Raw genomic sequence first — 23,470 nt, 5'->3', positions numbered from 1 at the left:
AGAGGAAGTGCGGTGTTCTGTGAAGCATTTTAGAATTTTAGTTTATACTAATTCCTATAACCTGGAATCCACTGCCTGAGTTCAAACACAGAAGAAGTCACTATAACACAATCAGTGAAGCAATGCCATTGTTCTGTTGTGGATTGCATCTGGGTGCTACAAATGCATTATTTTAATTTTAATTTGGGGAGGTATTCGTGTGCTTTCCGTAACTGTACGTGGCATCAATAAGAGCAGGCCATATTTGGAATGGGATTGGTGGCTGTAAGTTAAATATGGACGGAGGCCACAAAATTCTTCTGGGAACATGCTAATCCTTTTACTACTGGAACCAAAGGTCTGCCATCTGTGGAGAACAACTGGCCAAGATTGAATAATGGGAATGTGGGATGGATGGAGTTTTGCTTAATTACCTTTGTGGGGGGGAGTCAGGGAGACATTCTGCAGAACGTTTTCTTGAGGGGTTAGATTATTGAGATAGATTACTTGATAGAGTAAATGGCGCAGGATCTATGAAAGGAACAGGCCTGATGGGTGAAATGGCCTATGGTCCATGCTTTCTCATTCTCTTAAGAATGGAGACATTCAAAGTGTGACTGAATATTAGAAAAGGAGTAAACGTTGAGAAATTCAGTAACTTACAGCTGTTGCAGATGTTCAAGTTCGCTGAATACTGAGGAAGGCAATTCCTGAATCTGATTCGAAGACAAGTCCCTGAAAAAAATAGAATAGGCAAACCCTGTGAATAAATCAGTGCTGCACTAAATACATGGACCCCAACATTCCTGGGGATTCTGCTGTGATGGCACAAGTGCAGTGAAGCAGAACCCTTATCCACCTTAGCATAAAGCTGGAGACCCCAGTCCCAATCACAGGGATGGGGTCATTTGCATGGCCAGGATGGGTGCATCATGCCCAGGAGGGCGCTTCAGTGACGCCTTCCCCAAACAGCCAGCCACAGAGGAAGCCCATTGAGGCTCTGAAGAAAATTCAAATGATTCAGCCCAAGCACTTATAGCAGCTACCCTGTCAAGCCCCTTAAGAATTTTATATGTTTCAATGAGGTCACCTCTCGTTCTTCTAAACTCTAGAGAATGTAGGCCTAGCCTATGCAATCTCTCCTCATAGAACAATACCCTCATCCCAGGAATTAGTCTAGTGAACCTTTGTTGCAAGTATATCCTTCCTTAGGTAAGGAGACCAAAACTGTACACAATACTCCAGGTGTGGTCTTTCCAAGGCCCTATATAATTGCAGTAAGATGTCTTTACTCTTATACTCCAATCCCTTTGTAATAAAGCATAATCTACCATTTGCTTTCCTAATTGCTTGCTGTACCTGCATGTTAACTTTCTGTGATTTGTGTACAAGGACACCCAGGTCCCTCTGAATACCAACATTTCCCAGTCTCCCACCCTTTAAAAAATATTCTGCTTTTCTATTTTTCCTACCAAAGTAGATAACTTCACATTTCTCCACATTATATTCCAACTACCACATTCTTGCTCACTCACTTAATCTGTCTATATCTTTTTGCAGCCTCTTTGCGTCCTCCTCAAAGCTTAGTTATCCACCTAACTTTGCATCATCAGCAAACTTGGATACATTACACTCGGTCCCCTCATCTAAGTCATTAACATAGATTGTAAATAGATAAGGCCCAAGCACTGATCCTTGCAGTACCCCACTAGTTACAGCCTGCCAACCCGAAAATGACCCGTTTTTTCCTACTCTCTGTTTTCTGTCAGTTAACCAATCCTCAATCCATGCTAATATATTACCCCCAATCCCATGAGCCCTAATTTTATGTAATAACCTCTTGTGTGGCACCTTATCAAATGCTTTTTGAAAATCCAAATACACTGATTCCCCCTTATCTACCCGACTAGTTACAACCACAAAAAATCAAACAGATTTGCCAAACATGATTTCTCTTTCATAAATCCATGTTAACTCTGCCCAATGAGATTATGATTTTCTAAGTGCCCTGTTACCACGTACCTAATAATAGATTCTAGCATTTTCCCTACTATTGATGTCAGGCTAACTGGCCTATAGTTCCCTGTTTTCTCTCTCCCTCCTTTCTTGAATAGCAGGGTTCCATTTGCTACCTTCCAATCCATGGGACCGTTCTAGAATCGAGGGAATTCTGGAAGATCAAAACCAATGCATCCACTATCTCTGTAGCCACCTCTTTTCAAACCCTAGGATGTAGGCCATCAGGACCAGGGGATTTGTTGACTTTTAGTTCCATTAATTTCTCTAGTACTATTTCTTTACTAATACTAATTTCTTTAAGTTCTTCATTATCGCTAGGCCCTTTGTTCCCCACTATTTCCGGAATGTTTTTTGTGTCTTCTACCATAAAGACAGATACAAAATATTCATTTATGTCTCTGCCATTTCCTTATTCCCCATTATAATTTTGCCTGTCTCTGCCTCTAAGGGACCCACATTTACTTTCACTAATCGCTTCCTTTTTACATACTTATAGAAGCTTTTACAATCTGTTTTTATCTCTCTTGCTAGTTTACTCTCATATTCTCTTTTCTTTCTTTATCAGTTTCTTGGTCATCCCTTGCTGAATTCTAAAATCCTACCAGTCCTCAGGCTTACTACTCTTTTTGGCAACATTATAAGCCTTTTCCTTTAATCTAATACTATCTTTAACTTGTTTTGTTAGTCGTGGTTGGACCACTTTTCCCGTGGGGTTTTTATTCCTTCGTGGAATATATATTCGTTGTGAATGATGAATTCTTTAAATGTTTGCAATTGCTTATCTACCATCATATCTTTTAATCTAGTTTCCCAATCGACGTTAGCCAACTTGCCTACGTAGTTTGCTTTGTTCAGATTTAAGACCCTAGTTTTGGACTGAACTAAATCACACTCAAACTCAATATAAAATTCTTTCATATTATGATCACTCATCCCCAGAGGCTCCTTTACTACAAGGTTATTAATTAGCCATTTCTGATTGCACAATACTATATCTAGAATAGCCTATTCTCTAGTTGGCTCCTTGATATACTGATCTAGAAAACGATCTTGAATACATTCCTTGAACTCATCCTCCACACTATTACTGCAAATTTGGTTTGCCCAGTGACGCAATAAAGACTCACTACGCACTTGGTTGTACATAAAGCAAGGCTTTAATCGACTTGTAACAAAACATGGAGGTCTAGTTAGTAGTCACTAGCTTCCCGTTTCCAGATTGTCTCTGGTCAAGTTGGGCCCACGCCCGAGTATTTATACTCCTCGGACGACGCCGTCAGCTGGCCGTTCAGTAGTACTTCCTGAGTTACTTCTTGTAGAAGTTGCGATTTATGACACCCAGTTTATATGAAGATTAAAGCCCCCCATGATTACTGTATTACCTGACGTAAGAAAACTACTAGGCACTTGGTCTGAGTATTAAACAAGGCTTTAATCAATTGTTTTTCAACATGGAGATCTAGTTGTGTCCTTCACTAGTTCCTGTTAAAGAATGTCCTAAGCAAGCTGGGCCCATGCCCGATTATTTATACTCTCCCTGGACAGCGCTACCAGCAGGCCGCCCAGTATTACTTCATAAGTCATTTCCACATGAATGACAAGATTCATGTCATTACCCTTGTTACATGTACCACTAATTTCCTGATTTACACTGTGCCCAACACTACAACTACTGTTAGGGGGCCTATAAACTACTCCCACCAGTGTTTTCTGACCCTTGTTGTTTCTTAGCTCCACCCAAACTGATTCTACATCTTGATTTTCCAAGCTATGATCCTTTCTCTCTACTGTCTTTATCCCATCCTTTATTATCAGGGCTACTTCCCCCCTTTTCCATTTTGCCTATCTCTTCTAAAAGTCAAGTATCCTGGCATATTTAGTTCTCAACCATGTCACTCTGCAACGACGTGTCCGTAATAGCAAATAGATCAAATTAGATTTATTTCTATCTGTGCTATTAATTCATCTATTTTGTTGCGAATGCTTTGCGTATTCAGATATAGTGCCTTTAGCTTTAACCTTTTTCTATTTTTCCCTGATGTCACCTTAGTCTCTAATGCCCTATTACCTTTGTTAAACTCTTTGGGGGGAAAATTCAGTTGGTTTGCGCCTCCCGTTAATGCCTTAAGAGGGCGCTAATGGGGCGCAAAGTAACTAGCGCCCGTGTGCGGCGATGTTTGCACCGCTCACGAAATTAAACAGACATTTTGCGGTGGCGCGAAACACTACCACCACGATCTCCTGCGCCGGCAGATCGTGACGTCAGTCGAGTGTGCAACGCCCTGTTAGCGCCCAGGACCGGATATTGAGTGGCGCCCCCTGCCTTACCGCCTGCCGCTAGCAACAACAGGTTGAGGGGAGCATTTTGCAGTCAGGAAGGGACTGGGTGAGCGCTATTTAAAGGCGACCGCTTCCTGCCTTTTTTTGTTGGTGACATTTTTGCACCATGCATTCTGAGAGAGAGTAGAGAGACTTCTGGAGAGATTCAACGCTGTGTGAAGGAGTTTTGGGTACTGAGCAGCACTTTGCAGGTTCATTTTGATTTGCCCTTCCTTGTATCGATTTAGAAGAGACTGTGGGGGCTGCACTCTGAGCTCTTTCCCTGGGCCTCTCCATTGTTCTTTCCAGCAGATTTGATGTACAGGTCTCTCCTGGCCGAGATTCAAGGCTGCAATGAGCAAGATGTGGATGGCGAGCAAGATCAACCCTCCCCTTTAAGAACTCTTCAGCGCCACTGTGTCTCTGTTCCATTGCTGACTGACATCACATGAGCTTCACCAGCGCTCTGAGGTAGTGCCTCACTCCTCGGCCTTTGCGCCTTAAGAGAGGTGTGTAGCACCTGATTTAGCGCTCCAATCAACACCGGGGGCGATAAAAGCCAAGTTTGCAGTTGGAGGCGATAATTAGCGCCAGGCGCTAAACTTTGCGCACGGCCGATAATCGTGCCCCAAACGGGGCGATACTGAATTTTTCCCCCTTTGTCCCTTCCTGACCCACTCTGATTATTTATACCCAAATCGCTACACTGCTCTACAGCCTTGACATTTCTCTTAATGCTTTTGAATTTACCCTTTCCTAATTCCTACTGACACCCCTTCATTAGTTTAAAGCCCTATCTACTGCCCTAGTTATTTGATTCGCCAGGACACCGGTCCCAGCCTGGTTTAAGTGGAGCACATCCTAACGGAATAGGTCCCTCTTTCCCCAGTACTGGTGCAGTGCCCCATGAATCGAAACCCCTGCCTCCCACATCACTCTTTCAGCCACGCATTTAACCTTCTAATCTGTTTGCCTCTATGCCAATTTGCGCGTGGCTCAGCTAACAATCCAGAGATTATTACCTGTGAGGTTCTGCATTTTAATTTCCACCCTAGCTCCTCAAACTCTCCCAGCAGAACCTCTGCTTAGCAGAATCTTATTTAAAGGTTCTGAAAGGGTTTGTGATGCTGTGACATAACTGTGATGGAAAGAGTCCAGATGCTACTGCAGTCTGCCTTGGCGGGAGCTGCTGAGAGGGCATCACCATGTGGAGGAACAGGCAAAACTAGTCTAGGTATGAAGAATGATGGTGTGGGATTAGGAAGAGTGAGATAGTTTGATTGTGAGGCTTATTTTTTAAAATACGAGGTGGCATGAAGCAGTGGGGGCGGTGGGGGGAAGGTGGGAGATGCCTACTCTGTGATTGAGAAACCGTTGTTAGTGGTTCTGGAGAGGTGAATGGCTTTAACAACTGTCAAGGGGGCTTATGATTGTTTCTTGTCATCTACATCTAAATGAGCCATATCACAGAAAGGTAAGTAGGGAACAAAGTACTGAAACAAGCGCTCTACTTGGAGTTCCGACACGGCAAGAGAGCCCCAGCTGGGCTGAAGAGAAAATGCTTCAAGGACACCCTCAAAGCCTCCTTGAAAAAATGCAACATCCCCACCGACGCCTGGGAATCCCTGGTCCAAGACCACACAAAGTGGGGGAGAAGCATCCGGGAAGGCACCGAACACCTCGAGTCTCTTCGCCGGGAGCAAGCGAAAGCCAAGCGCAAACAGCGGAAGGAGCACACGTCAACCCAAGCACCCCACCCACCCACCCCTTCAACCACCGTCTGCCCCACTTCTGACAGAGACTGTAGGTCTCGCATTGGACTCATCAGTCACCTGAGAACTCATTTTTAGTGTGGAAGCAAGTCATCCTCGGTTCTGAGGGACTGCCTAAGAAGAAGAAGAACACAGCCTCCAGCACTAAGTTAAAAGTCAGTCTGCAATAAGTTCTGAAGCACACGACCAATTTTTTAATTGAAAAAGTATAAAGAAAAAACTATCCTGATAATGCCAGACTGTCGTGATAGTGCCCAAACAGCAGCTAAGGAATCAGTAGTGCCAGGTTTTTATGGGGAATATTTGCTCTGGAACAGCATCTTGCACTATTAGAGGAAATTTGGGTGCAAGGTCCCTGACATTCATTTGCATGTAATTCACACTGCTGCCCCCTCTTCAGGCACAGTTAGGTATATTTAAAAGAAAAGCCATAAAGGTTGTTCACGTGCAATGCTATTCAAGAAGCAAAATGGTAACAAAGGCTTAGTGTCTATTGTTTTCTCCATTTTTTAGGCACTATTTAGGAGAGGGGTAGAGGAAAATCCATCTTTATAATTTTAATGTGGATTGTTAAGATAAAAAAGATTGATAAATTAAAGATCTTTAGTCGAGTGGTTTAGGTAAAGAGAAACTTACAATTCTATCATGTGCGGCATTGCCGAGAATGTATCTTCCTTAATATGTCTGATTTTATTGTTGCGGAGAACCCTGTAAGAAAGAAAATATTCTGATTGGTATGAACAGTCACTAATTTAAGCTATGATTTTAAATAAAAATACAGTCTGGGTGAAATTGATCTTCGGTGATAACGTAAAATGGGCCCTTTTTACACCCTGCGTGATTCTCATTTCCACTAACTTCAATGAGAATAAAATCAATGGATAAGAAAATCGAGTAGGGTACAAAACGGGCTACTAATTCGCTATCGCTCATTTTGGCTATCATTGAAGACGTACTTCACCCTGATAGATTCTAGATGGAGTAGGTGTTAAAACAAAAGCTCTTGAAAATGCATGAAGAACAGGAGGCATTGACACTGCCTGTGAGCTTATGGCCGAGGAGGAGTCAGGAGCTGGGACTGAAAGGGGTCGAGGGATACACATGGTGGCTTCATGCAGTAAACTTTCAATTGCATGATTCCATTGGTCGGGAAGTAGCGTTGCAAGCCTGCCACGCGCCCAGTTGAATTTGGACAAGGCTCGACCAATGTGCACGGTCAAACCTCGCTGGAATATTTTTGGTGAGCTGCCACGCTGAATGAGCGCTGGCATACAGCTTGCCAACTGACTCTAGCCCGGCCAGAAGTGGTACATTATTGAGGGAGGTGGGGGTGGGGGTGGCAGGGGGGGGTGGTGGGGGGTGGGGAGATAATCCTGGGAAGGGAAGGGACATGGAAGGACTGGCAGTGGTCGGGAAGATTCTCCTAGCCCTAGAAAAATGAGCGGCACAGCATTTTTTGCCCCGTTTTCGGAGCGGTTTCTTTAAAAGCCACTGGTTCAGTTGGCCGCTGCTCAATTCCAGAGTGTGGAGAGTGTACGCTGTGTCCAGTGGAACATCAAAATTGCTTCAGGTTCCCTCATACAACATAGGACTATGATTTGCATATTTAAGTATATTTAGGTACGGTAGCATAGTGGTTATGTTACTGGACTAGTAATCCAGATAGATCTGGACTAATGATCTGGAGACATGAGTTCAAATCCCACTCACAGCAAGCGGGGGAATTTAAATTCAATTAAATAAATTGTCGTAAAAACCCATCTGGTTCACTAATGTCCTTTAGTGGAAGGAAGTCTGCCGTCCTTACCCAGTCTGGCCTATATGTGACTCCAGACCCACAGCAATGTGGTTGATGCTTAACTGCCCTCTGAAATGGCCGAGTGAGCCACTCAGTTGTATAAGGCGGCTCACCACCACCTTCGAGGGCAATTATGGACGGGCAATAAATGCTGATCTTGCCAGCGATGCCTACATCCTATGAATGAATTAAAAAGGTAGACTCCTTCCTGTTTGTAGTGCGAGCACGCTAAAATTGCGGTGGGCTGGATGCCAGCGGGAAAGGGATGGTAAGTACTGCACTTCAATTTTTAGCTCACTATCACCCCGTTCCTGTTTGAAAACAGGACGGAAACCTTCCCCAATGGGTCTAAACCAGAGATCTGGCGTCATTGACATACTCACAGGACAGTAACCTTGTTGCATGTCTGAAATGTTGTCTTCTCGATTGACACAAGATTATTCCCTTCTATGTCCCTGTTTCAATTGAAGCAAAGTGTGAAGGTTAGCAGGTATGCAGTACAAGGAAATGCCTGTTAAAAAAATCAATTTGATCCCATCTCCTGCTTCTTTTCCACATCATATTCAACTTTTCATTTGATTTTCTCCCTTCATCTCCTAAAAGCACTAACTCATGTTTAGGTTGAAGGTCTATGAGCACTGGAAGCCCTCTAATACATTGTCCATATAGCCTTTTTTTCATATGTGATCCAAAGAGTGAGTGTCAGAAAGCTATGCAACTACATGTGTGCATGGGTATGTATATACACACACATGCACACACACACTTTACATTAGGGGTCAATGCATAGGAAACTCAGTAAAGATGAGGGAACACCTTGGGAACTTCCTTGAGGGGAGGCATACACCCATTGAGCTATTTGGATGCCCTCATTGACCTCTTTCTTGGATCATGCCTTATAGAAATGAATGTCAGGTTACATATATACATAGGGCTAGAAATTGAGTGCATTTGTGCCTCCCGTTAGCGCCTCCGAGAGGGGCGCCAACGACATTTCGCCCGGGTGTGGCACCGCCAGCGACTCCCGCTAAATTCAGCGGGAGTTTAGTGGCAGCAGTAACCGGTAGTGCCCCGCTCCGCTGGCATTGACGACGTCATCTCCATGTGCGGTGCCCCGTTTTTGCCCTGCCTGCAAAATTGGCCTGCGGCCCCTGAACCAGCACCGGGTGATGACGGCGACCATTTCAGGGGGTGGGAACGGAGCGGCAGGAGGCTTGCGGACGGTAAGTAAAGGGGAGGTGGCGGGCGGGGAAAACATTCGGCCGACTTACTTGTCACGGCCCATTGTCTCTTTGAACGCGGGGTCTGTGCCACGATCTGGTAGCCCAGCACTCCTCTTGTGTGCCAGGCTGCTGCCACGGCACCCCGCTCCCCGGTGGTCCAGGTAGGGCCCCACAGAGTTGTGGGCTTGGGCCCTCCCCTTTAATGAGGGGAGGAGCCCTTCCATGCAGTAGCACTACGTGGCTCAGTGCGCATTGCTGCAGAACGCACGGCCCCAATATTCAGGGTTAGTGCTTTAAGAAGGAAGTGGAGCGCTCGAATCTCCATTGTGTCATATCATAGATCAGCAGAACATGAATCTCATGATTTCCTGCACAGTGAATTGCTTACTGATCTTCGGTGTGATTTTACCCCCTAGGGGGCATAACCTTAAAACTAGAGCAAGGCCATTCAGGGGTGATGTCAGGAAGCATTTCTTCACACAAAGGGTAGTGCAAATCTGGAAATCTCTCCCCCAAAAAGCTGTTGAGGCTGGGGGTCAGTTGAAAATTTCACAACTGGTATTGATAGATTTTTGTTAGGCACGGGTATTAAGGGTTACGGAACCAAGGCGGGTAGATGGCATTAAGATACAGATCAGCCATGAGCTAACTGATTGGCGAATAGACTCGAGGGGCTGAATGGCCTACTCCTAATCCTATATTCCTATTTTTTTCTCTATTTTTCTTCTTCAGTCCAGCCTGACAGCTTAGAAGTGAATGAAAAGGGAGAATGCACAGACTTCAGTCAGCTGCCGCAGTGCCCTACATAACCAGCAGCTATGATGTGCCAGGGTCCATCGAAGTATGAGCTTTCTTCCAATTCCCTTTCAATGAGAAATTACTGGGAACCCAAACCCACACAGATGCTCCTAAACATATCCAAGAGCAAGATTTCAGAAATGTGGGGTAGAATAATCACAGATATTTACTATATGACATCATGCATATTGGTACTTCAATGTAACCACCACTGCATCCCTTGAATGGCCCATTCCATTTCTTATCTCAAAAGAATGAGAGGCGATCTTATTGAAACATATAAGATTGTGAAGGGGCTTGATCGGGTGGATGCGGTGAGGATGTTCCCAATGATGGGTGAAACTAGAACTAGGGGGCATAATCTTAAAATAAGGGGCTGCTCATTCAAAACTGAGATGAGGAGAAACTTCTTCACTCAGAGGGTGGTAGGTTTGTGGAATTTGCTGCCCCAGAAAGCTGTGGAAGCTACATCATTAAATAAATTTAAAACAGAAATAGATAGTTTCCTAGAAGTAAAGGGAATTAAGGGTTACGGGGAGCGGGCAGGAAATTGGACATGAGTCTGGGTTCGGAATGGTCATGGCCCTGTGGGTAGTGGAGCGGGCCCAGGGGCCGTGTAGCCTTGTTCTGCTCCTACTGTGTTCTAATTCTGTTAGATTTCAGGAGATGGTTTTATTCCTGTTCCTGGCTGGGGTGGAGATCGCCTTTACAGAAGGTAAGTACTGTAGAAAATATAGGGACAGAGTGATCTCCTGGAAGAATTTCGATCGCCTAGATGGGTCGGAGAGGAATTTCCCAGATTTTTTTCTCCCAAATTGGCCATTGGGTCTTTATCTGGTTTTTCGCCTCTCCCGGGAGATCACATGGGTTCGGGTGGATGCAGAGTGATAGAAGATTTGAGGTTAGGATCAGATCAGCCATGATCTTATTGAATGGTGGAGCAGGCTCGAGGGGCCGATTGGCCTACTCCTGCTCCTATTTCTTATGTTCTTATGTTCTTATTATGCTTTTTAAGGAAATAATGAGGGACAGTTTAACATGGATGGCGCCCAATCACTGACAGTGTTGATGAGAACAAGACAGTGGGGGAAAAACTGGGTTGCTTTGCGCCTCCCGTTAGCGCCCGGGCGCGGCACCGCTAACGCCTCCTGCGAAATTCAGCGGGAGGTTAGTGGTAGCCGGTAGCTCCCCGTGGCGCTGCGCCGCCGGTGATGACATCATCATCATGTGCACGCCCTACTCACGCCCCGGCCGCAAACTTCCCTTACGCCCCCTGTCCTATCGCCAGACGATATGTCCGACCGGTTCAGGGGGCTTTTTGGCAGCAGCAACGGCGCAAATTAAAGGGCAGGTGCTGGGCGGCCATTTTTCTTTTGGCCAACTGCCAGCACTTGCCCCTTCTTACTTCTGTATGTGGGGTGCCGGCCGCGACCGCTCAGCCCGGCATTCCTCTTGAGTGCCGGGCTGTTTTCCAGGCACCCCGCTCCACGGTGGTCCAGCGAGGCCCTGGTGTGTGCAGCGCTAGGCCCCTCCCCTTTAATCGGGGGAGGAGGCCTGCACTGACACGGCGCTATGCGCCGCCGCGCGTGGCGCTGTTGCATGTAGCGCCGCAAAATTCACTGGTAGCGCCCCAAAGAGGGGGAGCGCTTTCCAGTAGCACCCCGCCTCCTGCTTGCGGTACTATTACTGAATTTACGGCGCTGGGGCACTAACTTTTTCAGGGCGCTAAAATTAGCCACCGAATTTTTCCCCTAGTGGGTCCTCCACAGTCCATATGGCCTCTCATTATCTGTACATGGTTCAGTCAGCTTTCAAACAGTATTAACTGTTTTAGAAGGCAACTGCTGCGTAGTCTCATACTTACAGCCAATTCAGTTTTGGAATTACTGCACAGATTTTGGGAATATGATCCAATGAATTATTCATCATATACCTAAAGAAAGAAAAGGACAATTTTTTCTTTAAAGAGTTCTGTACTTAAATTCTAAACTGTGCTGAGTTGAAACATTAGGCCAGATGTTGCTGGGGTGGGGCATCTCGTGGTGTATGTCCTGAGTTAGACTTTTTCCCGCACCCTTCAGCTCAAAAATGTTTTGCGACATAACTTGCTGGAAGTGCAAGGTTATAACGGCATGGCGAGGGCAACGGAGCATCTGGGTTCTTAGCAAACGGTGGGACTAACAGCATATCTCCTTAAACAATGAGACTTAAGGATTGAGAAAGAAACAGGAACGACTGAGGAGGTGGGTGAATTAGAATCAAATCAGGTACAAAAAGAGAAATAAAGAGAGGGAAAGAAAGATTGGATAAAGAGAGAAAAAAAAGACAGAATGGAAAAGCAAGAAAAAATTTAAAGTTTGACATTTTTAAAATCTCTAACAACAATTTACTACTTGCAGTCTTGGTGGGAATGTGGTAAAGTAACATTTATGATAGGCTTAAGTGAGTCTGTTACTGTACCTGACATGGAAAGATGGTTGAAAGGTGGTTTGAGATTGTGTGCTGTTGCAAATATTTATTAATACATTTAAACATAACTTCAGTATTTGCCAATGTTAAGTAAAAAAGTAAAGCTTTCTACATGTTAGAGCAAATGATCAGCCTCAGGATTCAGTAATTACTGTTGATTCTACTTAAGAACTGATAAAAGGGAATCCTGAAAGATGTTCAAATGGCAGTTTATTTGGGGGAAAACATCATTGCAAATACTAATAGATCTCCTGTGGCTGGGTGGTCTAGGGCCTGGAGTACAAGTTCCTATCTGATCCCGTCCCCCCGTCCCCCCCGCCACCCCATTTTATCTCCCTACTCCCCACAGTGTGCAGGACACTGATCCCCTTCGGTGTTGTGCAGGATTATTGTGCCTTCTCCTTGAATAGTATGCACGATTATCACACCTTTTTTTTCCTGTTTCGAGCAGAAATATTACTCCTCTTGTTCTGCAGACTGCAGGATTATTACCCCCTCTCCTTCTGTGTTGTACAGATTTATTATTCCAATCCCTTGTAGCCTTATTACTTCCCTTCATTCTATAGTGTGTAGTACTATTACCCTTTCTCCCCCCATAATGTGCAAGACTATTACTCCCTTGCCTTCTACAGTCTGCAGAATTATTACTCCAAGTAACAGTTTGTCTAAATTGGTAACACTTTTACTTCTCAATTGAAAGGATGTGGATTCAAGCCCCACTATGGATTTAGGCACATCATTTAGGCTGACATTTTCATGTAATATTGAGGGAGTGCTGCATTATCAAAGGTGCCATTTTTTGGGTGAACTATTAAACGTGAGCCCTATCTCTGCTCAGGTGGATGTAATCCCATGATGAAAGGTCATCGACTTGAAACGTTAACTCTGTTTCTCTCTTCACAGATGTTGCCTGACCTGCTGAGTATTTCCAGCATTTTCTGCTTTTAATTTCAGATTTCCAACATCTGCAGTATGGGAGGCTGGCAAGGGCGGAGACGGGCGATGTCCAGGAGATGGGAATAGGCGGTCTTAGTGATGGCGCGGATATGTGGTCGGAAGCTCATCTCGGGGTCAAACATGACACCAAGGTTGCCAACAGTCTGGTCCAGCCTCAGACAGTTGCCAGGGAGAGAGATGGAGTTTGTGGCTAGGGAGTGGAGTTCGTGGCGGGGACCAAAGACAATGGCTTCAGCCTTCCCAATATTTAGTTGGAGGAAATTTCTGCTCATCCAGAACTGGATGTTGGACAAGCAATCTGACAATTTAGAGATCGCGGCGGGGTCGAGAGAGGTGATGGTGTGGTAGAGCTGGGTGTCGTCAGCGTACATGTGGAAACTGACGCTGTGTTTTCGGATGATGTTGCCGAGGGGCAGCATGTAGATGAGAAATAGGAGAGTGCCAAGGATAGATCCTTGGGGGACACCAGACATAATGATGCAGAAGCAGGAAGAGAAGCCATTAAAGGTGATTCTCTGGCTATAATTAGATAGATAAGAATAAGCAAGTTGTTAAGATCTGGAATGCATTGCCTGAAAGAGTGATAGAAGCATATTCAAAAGTAACTTTCAAAAGGGAGTTGGATAGCTACTTCAAAAGAAAAAATTTGCAAGGTTGTGGGAAAGAGCACGGGGCTGGGACTAATTGAATAGCTGTTTCAAAGAGCTGGTCTCCTGCTATGCTTACGATTCTTTGGGGGGTATTTTAACCCCCAAAAACGGGTGGGTTTGGGTCGGGTGAGAAGTAAAAATGTAAAAAATCTCAAACCCAACCCCAACCTGCCTAGAATCTGCCCACTTCAGGTAACTGCTTTTCCTGCACTGCTTGTGGGGAGGAGGAGCAGGAGCGTTCCCCCCCTCAGCCCACCAAGGAAACCTGTTAACCTCCCCAGCGATCGGACACCCCCCTGGCGATCCGATGCCCTTCCGATGTCCTGCAAGGTCCGCAATCTCCTGCCATCCCCCCATGTCCGCCATGGGCCCCCCGTCATCTTCTCCCCTCCTCCCCTGATGTCTCCATCTGCCACTCCATCGCGGTCCCCCCGACTCGCGATCGTTCCTGGCTCCCCCCCCATCAATCTCCCCTCCTCCTCGATCTCTCCGGTCACCCCATTGATGTCCCCCCATGACCTTTCCCTCCCTCCTCTGTGCTTCCCGGCTGCGGCCTGGTGCCGCAGGCCTACCCGCCTGACAGCCAGCCAGATTCTCAATCTGGATGGCTGCAGCTGGGAACTGGATTCCAAAAGTGTTAATCAGGTCCTCCTGTTAAATTCGGCAGGACCTGAGGGAACCTCATTTTTCCACAAAACTGCCCCCGCCCCAACACCCTGCTCCCGCTCCCTCCCCGCCTCCTTGTTAATATTGGAGCCTATGATTCTAACAATTCAAAATGTAACTTGACTACCAATGAGAATATTCAAAAGGAACACCCCAGTTTTATTATGATGCTATTGAAGATTTACAGTTCCTGTGTAAAACCTAACTTCAATTAAATTATTATTGGTAGAAAAGCACCAGGCCACATTGTGCAAATCCATGTAATGCAAAACTCAATGATACGTAACTGCCATGTCCAAAAGCTATACAATCCACAGTCAAGAGTCCTGTCTATTCTGGACAGAGAAAGGACTACCAACTGCTAGCTACTGACTGTGTTCCATAGCGCTGCCATGCTGATCTGTTATGAGTGAAACATTTACAATAAGAAAAGGACCAGTCAATCATTGACTACTTACAGGAAGAAGAGAGACTTCAGGCCTACAAAGGACTTTAGTGTGATACTTCTTATCAAGTTGTTGTCCAAAATGCTAGAACAGAAAGAGAATTTGGATTACTAGGTGACTGATCTTGTAAATATTCATAGTTCTTTACAAATGCAGCATTCTAGTGCACGCACCATATACCGAAGCCAGCATTATGAATTCTGACGAAAGGTCATTGACCTGAAACGTTGGGCTCAAATTTCCAAGCCCCGTGGAGGTGGGTTTGGAGGCAGGATGAGGGGAAAATTGCAGAATCAGGGGGTACGAACCCTTCCCGCCCCCAACCCGCCTCCATGCCCGTTTCCCAGGAGGTGGGTACCCGACCTGTGCTGGGAGCCGCCTCCCCGAGGCGGGAAGGGGATTAGTGCCAATTAACTGCCTGTTAACAGGTAGTTAACCGGCAGTTTTTGGCCTAATCCCTATTTTTAGCCCTGAAGTGTGGGCTGCCCGACGGCTCCAAACCACGCCAAGTTAGCGAGGCGGACCGTCGGGCTGAAGGGCTTGGAGGGTTCGAGATGTCCGGTGTTCAGGTGAGTGATGGGTGCATGAGTGTAAAGGTAAGTGTGTTTGGTGTGTGTAAAGTGTTTAAATAAGTTTTACTTACCTTTACTTACTAATGCAGGCTTCCTTCCTTTTGGTCTCAGGAGTCACTCATCTCACCGGCACAGAAAGCAGAATGGCCGCGAGCTGTCAAAAGTTGCAGCATTCTGCTTTCTGTTCTGGAGAGATTTCTAACTGAGTCTGTGGAGAAGGACTCAAGTTAGAAGACAGATTGTCAGTGTTTGACAACTTCATAGAGCTGTCAAACACTGATATTTCATCTGTCAAAAGCTCTTGACAGATGAACTGTCAATCCCTGACATCACCTGTAACTGGGTGTCCCTTAATTGGCCTGCTGAGCCCGCTGAGCGGGCTCAACAAGGTCAATCAAGGGAAAATCGCGTGGGTTGGCCACAAATCGATGGAGGTGGGACTACAACCCAAAAAGTGGGAGTCCCGCCTCCATCACGTCCCCATTGACAAAATCCAGCCCGTTAATTCTGCTTCTCTCTTCACAGATGCTGCCTGACCTGCTGAGTATCTCCAGCATTTTCTGTTTTTATTTATTATGAATTGGGTGGCTGATTGAATTTGTAACCAGAAATAACCAGACAATTTTGGCTACTACAAGATCGGAACTGGCTGTGTCTTTAAAAAAAAAGTATTACACGTAATCAGAACTATTGTTCTTTTACATTTGAACAATATCATTACGGTGATCCTGTTGTCAAAATAGGTGGCAACATCTGAATTTGGAGCCATAGCAAGACTATGTAGACTATTAGAAGGGTATGTATCTAAGTCCTGGTAGCCAAGTGACTGGGTGTGCGTCTGTGTCTTAGATGTTCTGTTGGTGGAATACACATACATTTCAAAGCAACTTGGTGGGAGGTAGAATGTGTTAGAGATCAGCTCCAAATCTATAAAATATATCCCTGATACTTTAATGGAACTGGAGATAATACAGTCTTGTGATATGCATCCATCAGATATGGTAGCCTAGTTGGAAAGGTGTATAAGGCCTCATGGTTGGCATGAGGCTTTCTGAACCTATACTCTAGTTGTGAGGGGTGTATATGTTCTCATGGTGGTGGGGTTGTTCATTGAATCCCTGATAAACCAGGTGCGAGAGGAGGGTACATGATCTCGTGACAAACAGCTACCCAATTCCTTTAGTCTTTAGCAATGGAGATATCTCATCTCTACAGCTGGAGTCTAGGTAAAGGTAATCTACTGGAAAAAGTTTTCGAATTGATGAATCCTCTCTATTAAATTAGAAATCTTCTTCCTCAATAAAGCTTAGTACAAATTCTCATAAATTGGTGACATTTGGCAGATCCACTTTGTAGCTGGACAGCAGCAGTGCATGAGCTTACCGCAGGTCAATTCTACTTCCTATTATTTTTCTCACCCTCTGGTAAGGTGCCTAACATGTATTCAGTGTTTTCCCAGTACCCTGGGCCACAATTACAGTTCCAATACATTGCATTGCAAAGTGTATGACGTGTATCGTCCACATTGTAAGTTGCAGAGTATTTCCTCACAGACGGGGAAGAACACTAGAAGACACCCTGGATCACTCTAAAGGTAACTCCCAGAAGTTCAGTAACTTATCTTTTCAGATGTGAAATGGTGTGTAGGGAATCAAAGAGGAAAAAAATAACAAAATATACTTTACTCTGCCCCTTCACTCCCAAAAAAATTCAAATTATTTACGTAGGCAAGAAATTTTATTAAAATAAGTGATGTGGTTCCTGTATCTTTGAAATCCAAGTTCACATTAGCAATACTGGACCTGAGTAGCTAGGTCTTCTGCACCAGCTATGCACATGACTACCACATTTGAACCCCATGAGGCGCAAAACAACCAAATTTTTCCCCCTTCATCTTTCCCTTGAGATTTTCACTCTTCCTCTCCCAAGTGAGGCTGGTAAGCTATTCTAACATAAGAGGGCCATCGTAGCTAAGCCTGGCCGTGCCCTTACCCAGTATCTTTCCAGCAGAGGTCACAAAAAAGTGCGTATGTGCAGATAGTGTCACTGAATCCAATTGTAGTGCTGTTTCACTACTGTTTCATAGGGAAAATCTAGATCAGCACAGACCAAGGATATCAGGGGGAAAGGCTTTCAGTGAACGAAAAGGATAAGCCTCTAGCATAATCACACGTGCAAAAGCTGCTGTGCAGCACAAAATTTACTTACCAGCAGTGAGGTTAGTTCATGACCATGAAACATTGGGGGCTATATTGGATACCCCTGAAAACAGGTGCAGGGATTGCGATGCACAATTAACTTGCACTCGTTCGGTGTAATGCAGGCAGCACGGCATCCTCATGCTCATTTACTTGATTTCTGCGTACAGCCAGCGCTAACCGCGCTGTTGATCGGCTGCACACATCAGCAGGGGGCCCAAAATCGATACTTGCTAGCATTACTTAAAGCTAGCCTGCACCTCTTAAAGGGGAGGTACATTGTGGCTGGAGCAGGTGCTGAGAATTCTGTGTGAGCTGAATCTGACCTGGGAAAGACAGAAGAATGCTTGAACATGGGATAGAGCAGGCACCCAGGTTTTCTGACGCTGCAGTGAGGTCTTGGTGGAGGAGGTGGAAACAAGGAGAGCTGTCCTGTATCCTCAAGGGGACCAGGAGGCCCTCCAGGCACATGGTGAAAAGGCAGTGGGAGCAGATAGCCGCGGCGGTCAATGCCAGTAGTCTAGCCCCAAGAACTTGGATGCAGTACCGCAAGACGTTTAATGACCTCACACGAGTGGTCAAGGTCAGTGAATGCATCTTCAAATGCCATATCTTACCAACTACACCACTAGCCTCAGCCACTCTTCAATTCACCACACTCCCATCACTCACCTACCAACAATCTCTATCGATCAGGACTCACACTTAACATGCATATGCTTCACCTTGCCCTCACACACTTAGCACTGTTGCAAGCCTCACAGCCACATCTCACAGCTTGCACACACTGTCAGCTATTCAACCATGAAAGCCACGTCACGCAAACATATTGCATGACACTCACTGACACACTTCCCTCTCTCTTGCAGGAGAAGGTAGTGCACAACCGAAGGCAGCAGGAACTAACCGGAGGGGGAGGGGCGTGCCTTTATGCTCTAACCCCCATGGGTGAGATGGTGCTGGCCATTATTGGAAGTGCCATTCCTAAGGCCGTGGCCAGCGGCGGGGCTGAAACCATTGAAGATAACAAAATCCTCATAACTAATCCTCCTTCTCACATCCCACTTCCTCCTCATCTCACAATCTCGTCTGATTAACAAGCTGCAGATAGTGTAAGCATGCATCGCTTACTTCCCCCTCTTCCACTCACCGCAACCTTACCCTTGTGCGTTTCTCCTTTCAGATACCCAGGAAATGCAACCTGGCCAGGCAGCGGAGGAAGACCAAGAAAAGAGTGATGATGAAGACACACCTTCACTAGATTTTACACCCACAGCCACCAGCTTAGATACTGACACTGGGCGTATCTTAGGGGATAGATTAGAGATGGGATCTGCAGGTGCGCTGTAGCCAGGGCAGGAGGCAAGGTTAGCGCAGGTGCCAGCTCACCGTAGAGTGAGGTCACGCACAAGTTCTGCTGCAGAGGACTCAGATGGGGACTTCGATGGGCCAGGCTACAGAAGAAGGCTGATGGATGTACACAACAAAATGCTTGGTGCATTGGGAAGCCTGCCAGAAAGCCTGCGTTCAATGTCAAGGAGAATGGAGGAGTCCAGCACCAACTTGGCACAGGCCTTTGTGCATAGCTCGGAGCCCATCCTTTCCAGCATGGAAGTGGTGGCCAACTCCATGAGCACACTTGTGGACCCAACGATGATGCAGCGTCTGATGGTTGATGTCTCAGCTTCCATTGCAGCACAAGCAGCATCCACCCAATGCCTGAGTGCTGCAGTGGAAGCTCAGACTGAAGACATGCAAGCTCAGCTTGCTGCCATGCAAGGTCAGACTGCTGCCATGCAAGGCCAGACTGCTGCCATGCAAGGTCAGACTGCTGCCATCATGGCTGTGGCTACCAGTGTTTAAAGGGGCTTGCACAGAGTGTCACAGCAGTCCAGCAATCTGTCCTCCAACAGATTACTAGGATTGCAGAGGTGCTGCCCGGGTGAGTGGCTCCATGGAGTATGAGCCTGCTGTCCTCCCTCAGGATGACAGCATTCGTCCTCCTACCCCCGACACTACGCCACTGCCCTTGCTGTTGCCTGTCAGTCAGCCAGTCCAGACTGCTGCCGCCCATGCCGAGATGGTGCAGTCTGAAGCTGGGCCTTCTAGACCCAGAGCTGCTTGAGGTCGTCCTCCAAGGCCATCTGCAGTCTCCTCCACTGAAAGGCAGCAGCCTTCCACCAGGCATGCTGCAGCCACTGGGGTAGCACTGTGTAGGAGCACCAGGATAGGCAAGACAGGGACTAAGGGAATGCACAAGGGTGATTAGTTGACTTTGCTATGTAGTTGTGGAATGAATCATTTATAAATTATGTTTGGAATGTTTGTTTTGTGGTGGCTTTCATTTCAGCAGTGTGGCCAAGAGGATGCTGTGATATTCCGTGACAGAGGGATGGTAAGGTGAGGAAGTGTTGAGCAACAGGGATCTGGGGTTTCATTGAGGTGAAGCAGAATCTGATGACATGGGACAGCCCATCCAGAATGTGGATTTACAGGCTGCCTCCTCCCTTCCTCCTCCTCTTCTCTTCCTCCTCCTCCTCCTGAGGTGGTTGTGGAACCCATGAGTGCTGGCCACGAGTGATGGGATTGCGGAGGGGAGTCATGGTGTAGCGTGGATAGCCCTTGTTGCCTAGTAGCCACCCTCAGGTTCGAGGTGGTGGCTGGAAGATTGCTGGCACAGCGGACTGGCGCAGGATGAACGCATCATGACTGCTGCAAAGATATCGGGCATTCACCATCATGATGTGCTGAGCATGGTCGCACACCAACTGCACACTAAGTGAGCGGTACGCTATGTGGTTACGGAACATCTCACCATTGATATGTGGCACCCACAAAGCCATGTGTGTGCATTCGATGGCGCCTGCACTATGGAGAAGCCCGCTAGCCTGACAAAGTCACATGCGCGCTCCTCCTGCTTCTCTATGTTTAGAGAGAAGACAATGAAATCCCCTCTCCTAGAGTACAGAGCCTCTGTGACCTCCCAGATGCAGCGATGGACGGAGAACTGTGAGATGTTTGCTGGAAGGATCCGCTGGCGAAAGCTTTCAGGGCCACGGTCACCTTGAGGGCCACTAGCAGAGCCGACATCGCCCTGCTCTGAGGCTGCTGGTCTGGTTCCAAGAGGTGGCTGAGTTCTGTGACCACCTCCTTGGTGAAGCGGAGCCGATGAACACACTGCTCCTGGCTTAGGTGCAGGTAAGAGAAGTGCTCCCTTAGGACCCTAGGTGGGTATGGCCTCCTGCTGAGTGCTCTCCTCCCCCTCCTCCTCCCTCTGCGAGCAGCTTGTCTTCTTTGCTGCCTCTGCTCCATCTCCCTGTCATGCTGCAGTGCGAGTGGGACTGAAACTACAGCCCCCATGACTGGGAGCAAATGGTGTAATCAGAGGCCCTCCAGTAGCAACCAACGCCTTCCCAATGTGCAGCAGCACTCCCTGCACACTTTAACAACTTTTGAAATCTCTTCCAGCAACCCAGTACTCATATAAACTCTGCAAGAGCCAGTACAAGAGAAATAATCAACGAACCTGCAAATTGAATGTATGCCTTTAAGTAGCGCAGGTGGGGAGTCCCTCGTGCAGCTGAATGCACGTTCAGCTGCGCGTGTTTAGGTGAGGGCGTTGAATGGAGCGGCGACGTCTAAAATGGCGTTATACGCTGACGGACGTCATGATCTGCCTACACTGCATACTGCCGGCGCACGCACATCCCGTCCGCGCTATCGCCCTTCCCAAGATGGCAAACAGCACAGGCCACGCAGGCAGCACAGGAAGCGAGGTGGACACCTTTTTTTGGAAAAAAAAACGGTCTTAACTATCGCTGCTAGGGTGCCGAATTTCGCGGCCGGCCCTGAAGTATTGCAAAACAAGTCAGTATTTCAATTTTATGTATGAAGCCGAGGCCTGGTCTACTGCTGCTTAATACTAGAAGGTTTGCAGTGTAAAATAAGATAATTAAACCACATTAGGAATAGCAACACAGAGCTGGAACATGAGACTATTTGAAGCACTTACAGCCATTCAAGTTGATGGAGATCTCGGAAGAGTCCTGGCTTCAGGACAGAGATTTGATTGTGACTCAGAAGTCTGGTGTAAAAGAGTAAGAAGATTATTGCTCTCAAAGAAAGAAAGACTAGCATTGATACAGCACCTTATTACATCTCTAAAAAATGTCTCAAAGCGTTTCACACAAATTACTTTTGAAGTAGTTAATGCTCTTATATCGTGAAATGTTGCAGCCAATTTGCACTCAGCATGATCCCACAAACAGCAATCTGTTTTTGCTAATGTTCATTAAGGGTTGAGGGTTGGCTAGGATACCAGGAGAACTCCCAGCTCTTCTTCAAATAATTCTATTATGTCCGTGAATGATTGAGACACGGACAGCAGGAGTTGAACAAAGCAAGTCTTTACTGATTGAAGTCGATCGGGAACTGATCACAACAGAGGCTCACTAGCGCCTTTTATACAGGGGTGGTCACTGCCGGTACTGCAGTCTGAGACCAGTTATTCTCTTAAAGGTGCATACACAACAATTCCTCCCCTTTTAGATAAACAGTACATAACATTCATTTAACAACTAAATGATAACTAATTACAATCACAATTACGGTTGCTAGATACATTGGTTAGGTTTAAGCAATTATAAGTTCAGTCTTTGAGGAGGCTTCCTGATTCTGTCTGGATAACGCCTCTTTGGGGTATCAGGTTCTTCTGGCAATGTTGAGTCGAGATCAATGTCGTTGTTTGGTTCATCTGCTTCCAATATCACCGATTCTGCGGTAGCTGCAATTGGTACGTCGATTTCATTGCCAGGTGTATCAGATCGTGGTGTGGAGTTGACGTTTTCCAGTGACTCTAGAATCTGGTCAGCATGGCGTCTTACAATGCTCTCTCCAACGTCCACGGTATACATGAGAGGTCCTTGCCGTTTACAAATCGTTCCTGGCTGCCATTTCTCAGTGCGGTAGTCCCGGGCCAAAACTGGTTGCCCTATCTTAAAACTCCTGGTCGGCCTATCATTCATATTCTGAAAATGCCTGTTCTCCACATCTCTTCGGACGTTTGGCTTAACCAAATCCAAGCGGCATCGTAGTCTTCGATTGAAGAACATCATGGCTGGGGTTTGGTTGGTAACCGCATGTGTCGCATTCCGGTAGGCAAACAAGAAGTTGTCCACCTTGTGTTGTAGGGGTATATCTTCATTACACATTGCCTTGATAGCCTTCTTGAATGTTTGGACAAACCTCTCGGCCAATCCATTAGTGGCTGGATGATATGGGGCAGATGTGTAGTGCTTAACACCATTGTTCTTTAAGAACCTCCGTAACTCTTCAGACACAAACTGTGGTCCATTGTCAGAGCAAATCTGTTCAGGCAGCCCATTCCTGGCGAATATGGTTCGTAAAACTGTGATAGTTTTTTCCGTGGTGGTTGAGGACATTTTTATTACCTCTGGCCACTTTGAATGTGCATCCACCGCAATTAAAAACATCGAGTCCATGAAGGGACCAGCAAAATCAATGTGCACCCTTTGCCATGGAGATGAGGGCCACTCCCATGGGTGTAGAGGAGCTTGTGGTGGGGCGTTTTGGACCTTCTGGCAT

The 23,470-nt window shown here is 46.3% G+C and overlaps 1 protein-coding gene across 1 annotated transcript in view; it reads right to left on the bottom strand.

The window, feature by feature from the left end:
* Positions 1–23,470, bottom strand: part of rxfp2l (relaxin family peptide receptor 2, like) — a 152,371-nt gene that overhangs the window by 40,232 nt on the left and 88,669 nt on the right. Inside the window, exons 7-12 of the mRNA XM_086000929.1 lie at positions 21,879–21,950; positions 15,109–15,180; positions 11,773–11,841; positions 8,271–8,342; positions 6,726–6,797; positions 643–714 (exon numbers count right to left, since the gene is read on the bottom strand). Of these exons, the coding sequence (XP_085857055.1) occupies positions 643–714; positions 6,726–6,797; positions 8,271–8,342; positions 11,773–11,841; positions 15,109–15,180; positions 21,879–21,950 (429 nt within the window). The remainder of the gene's footprint in view (positions 1–642; positions 715–6,725; positions 6,798–8,270; positions 8,343–11,772; positions 11,842–15,108; positions 15,181–21,878; positions 21,951–23,470) is intronic.

The sequence above is a fragment of the Somniosus microcephalus genome, chromosome 1, assembly GCF_052327205.1.
Source record: "Somniosus microcephalus isolate GS21.2 chromosome 1, FLI_Smic_1.0, whole genome shotgun sequence".
Taxonomy (NCBI): domain Eukaryota; kingdom Metazoa; phylum Chordata; class Chondrichthyes; order Squaliformes; family Somniosidae; genus Somniosus; species Somniosus microcephalus.
Note: the sequence above shows the minus strand (reverse complement) of the source record. Positions and strands in the feature narration are given on the sequence as shown.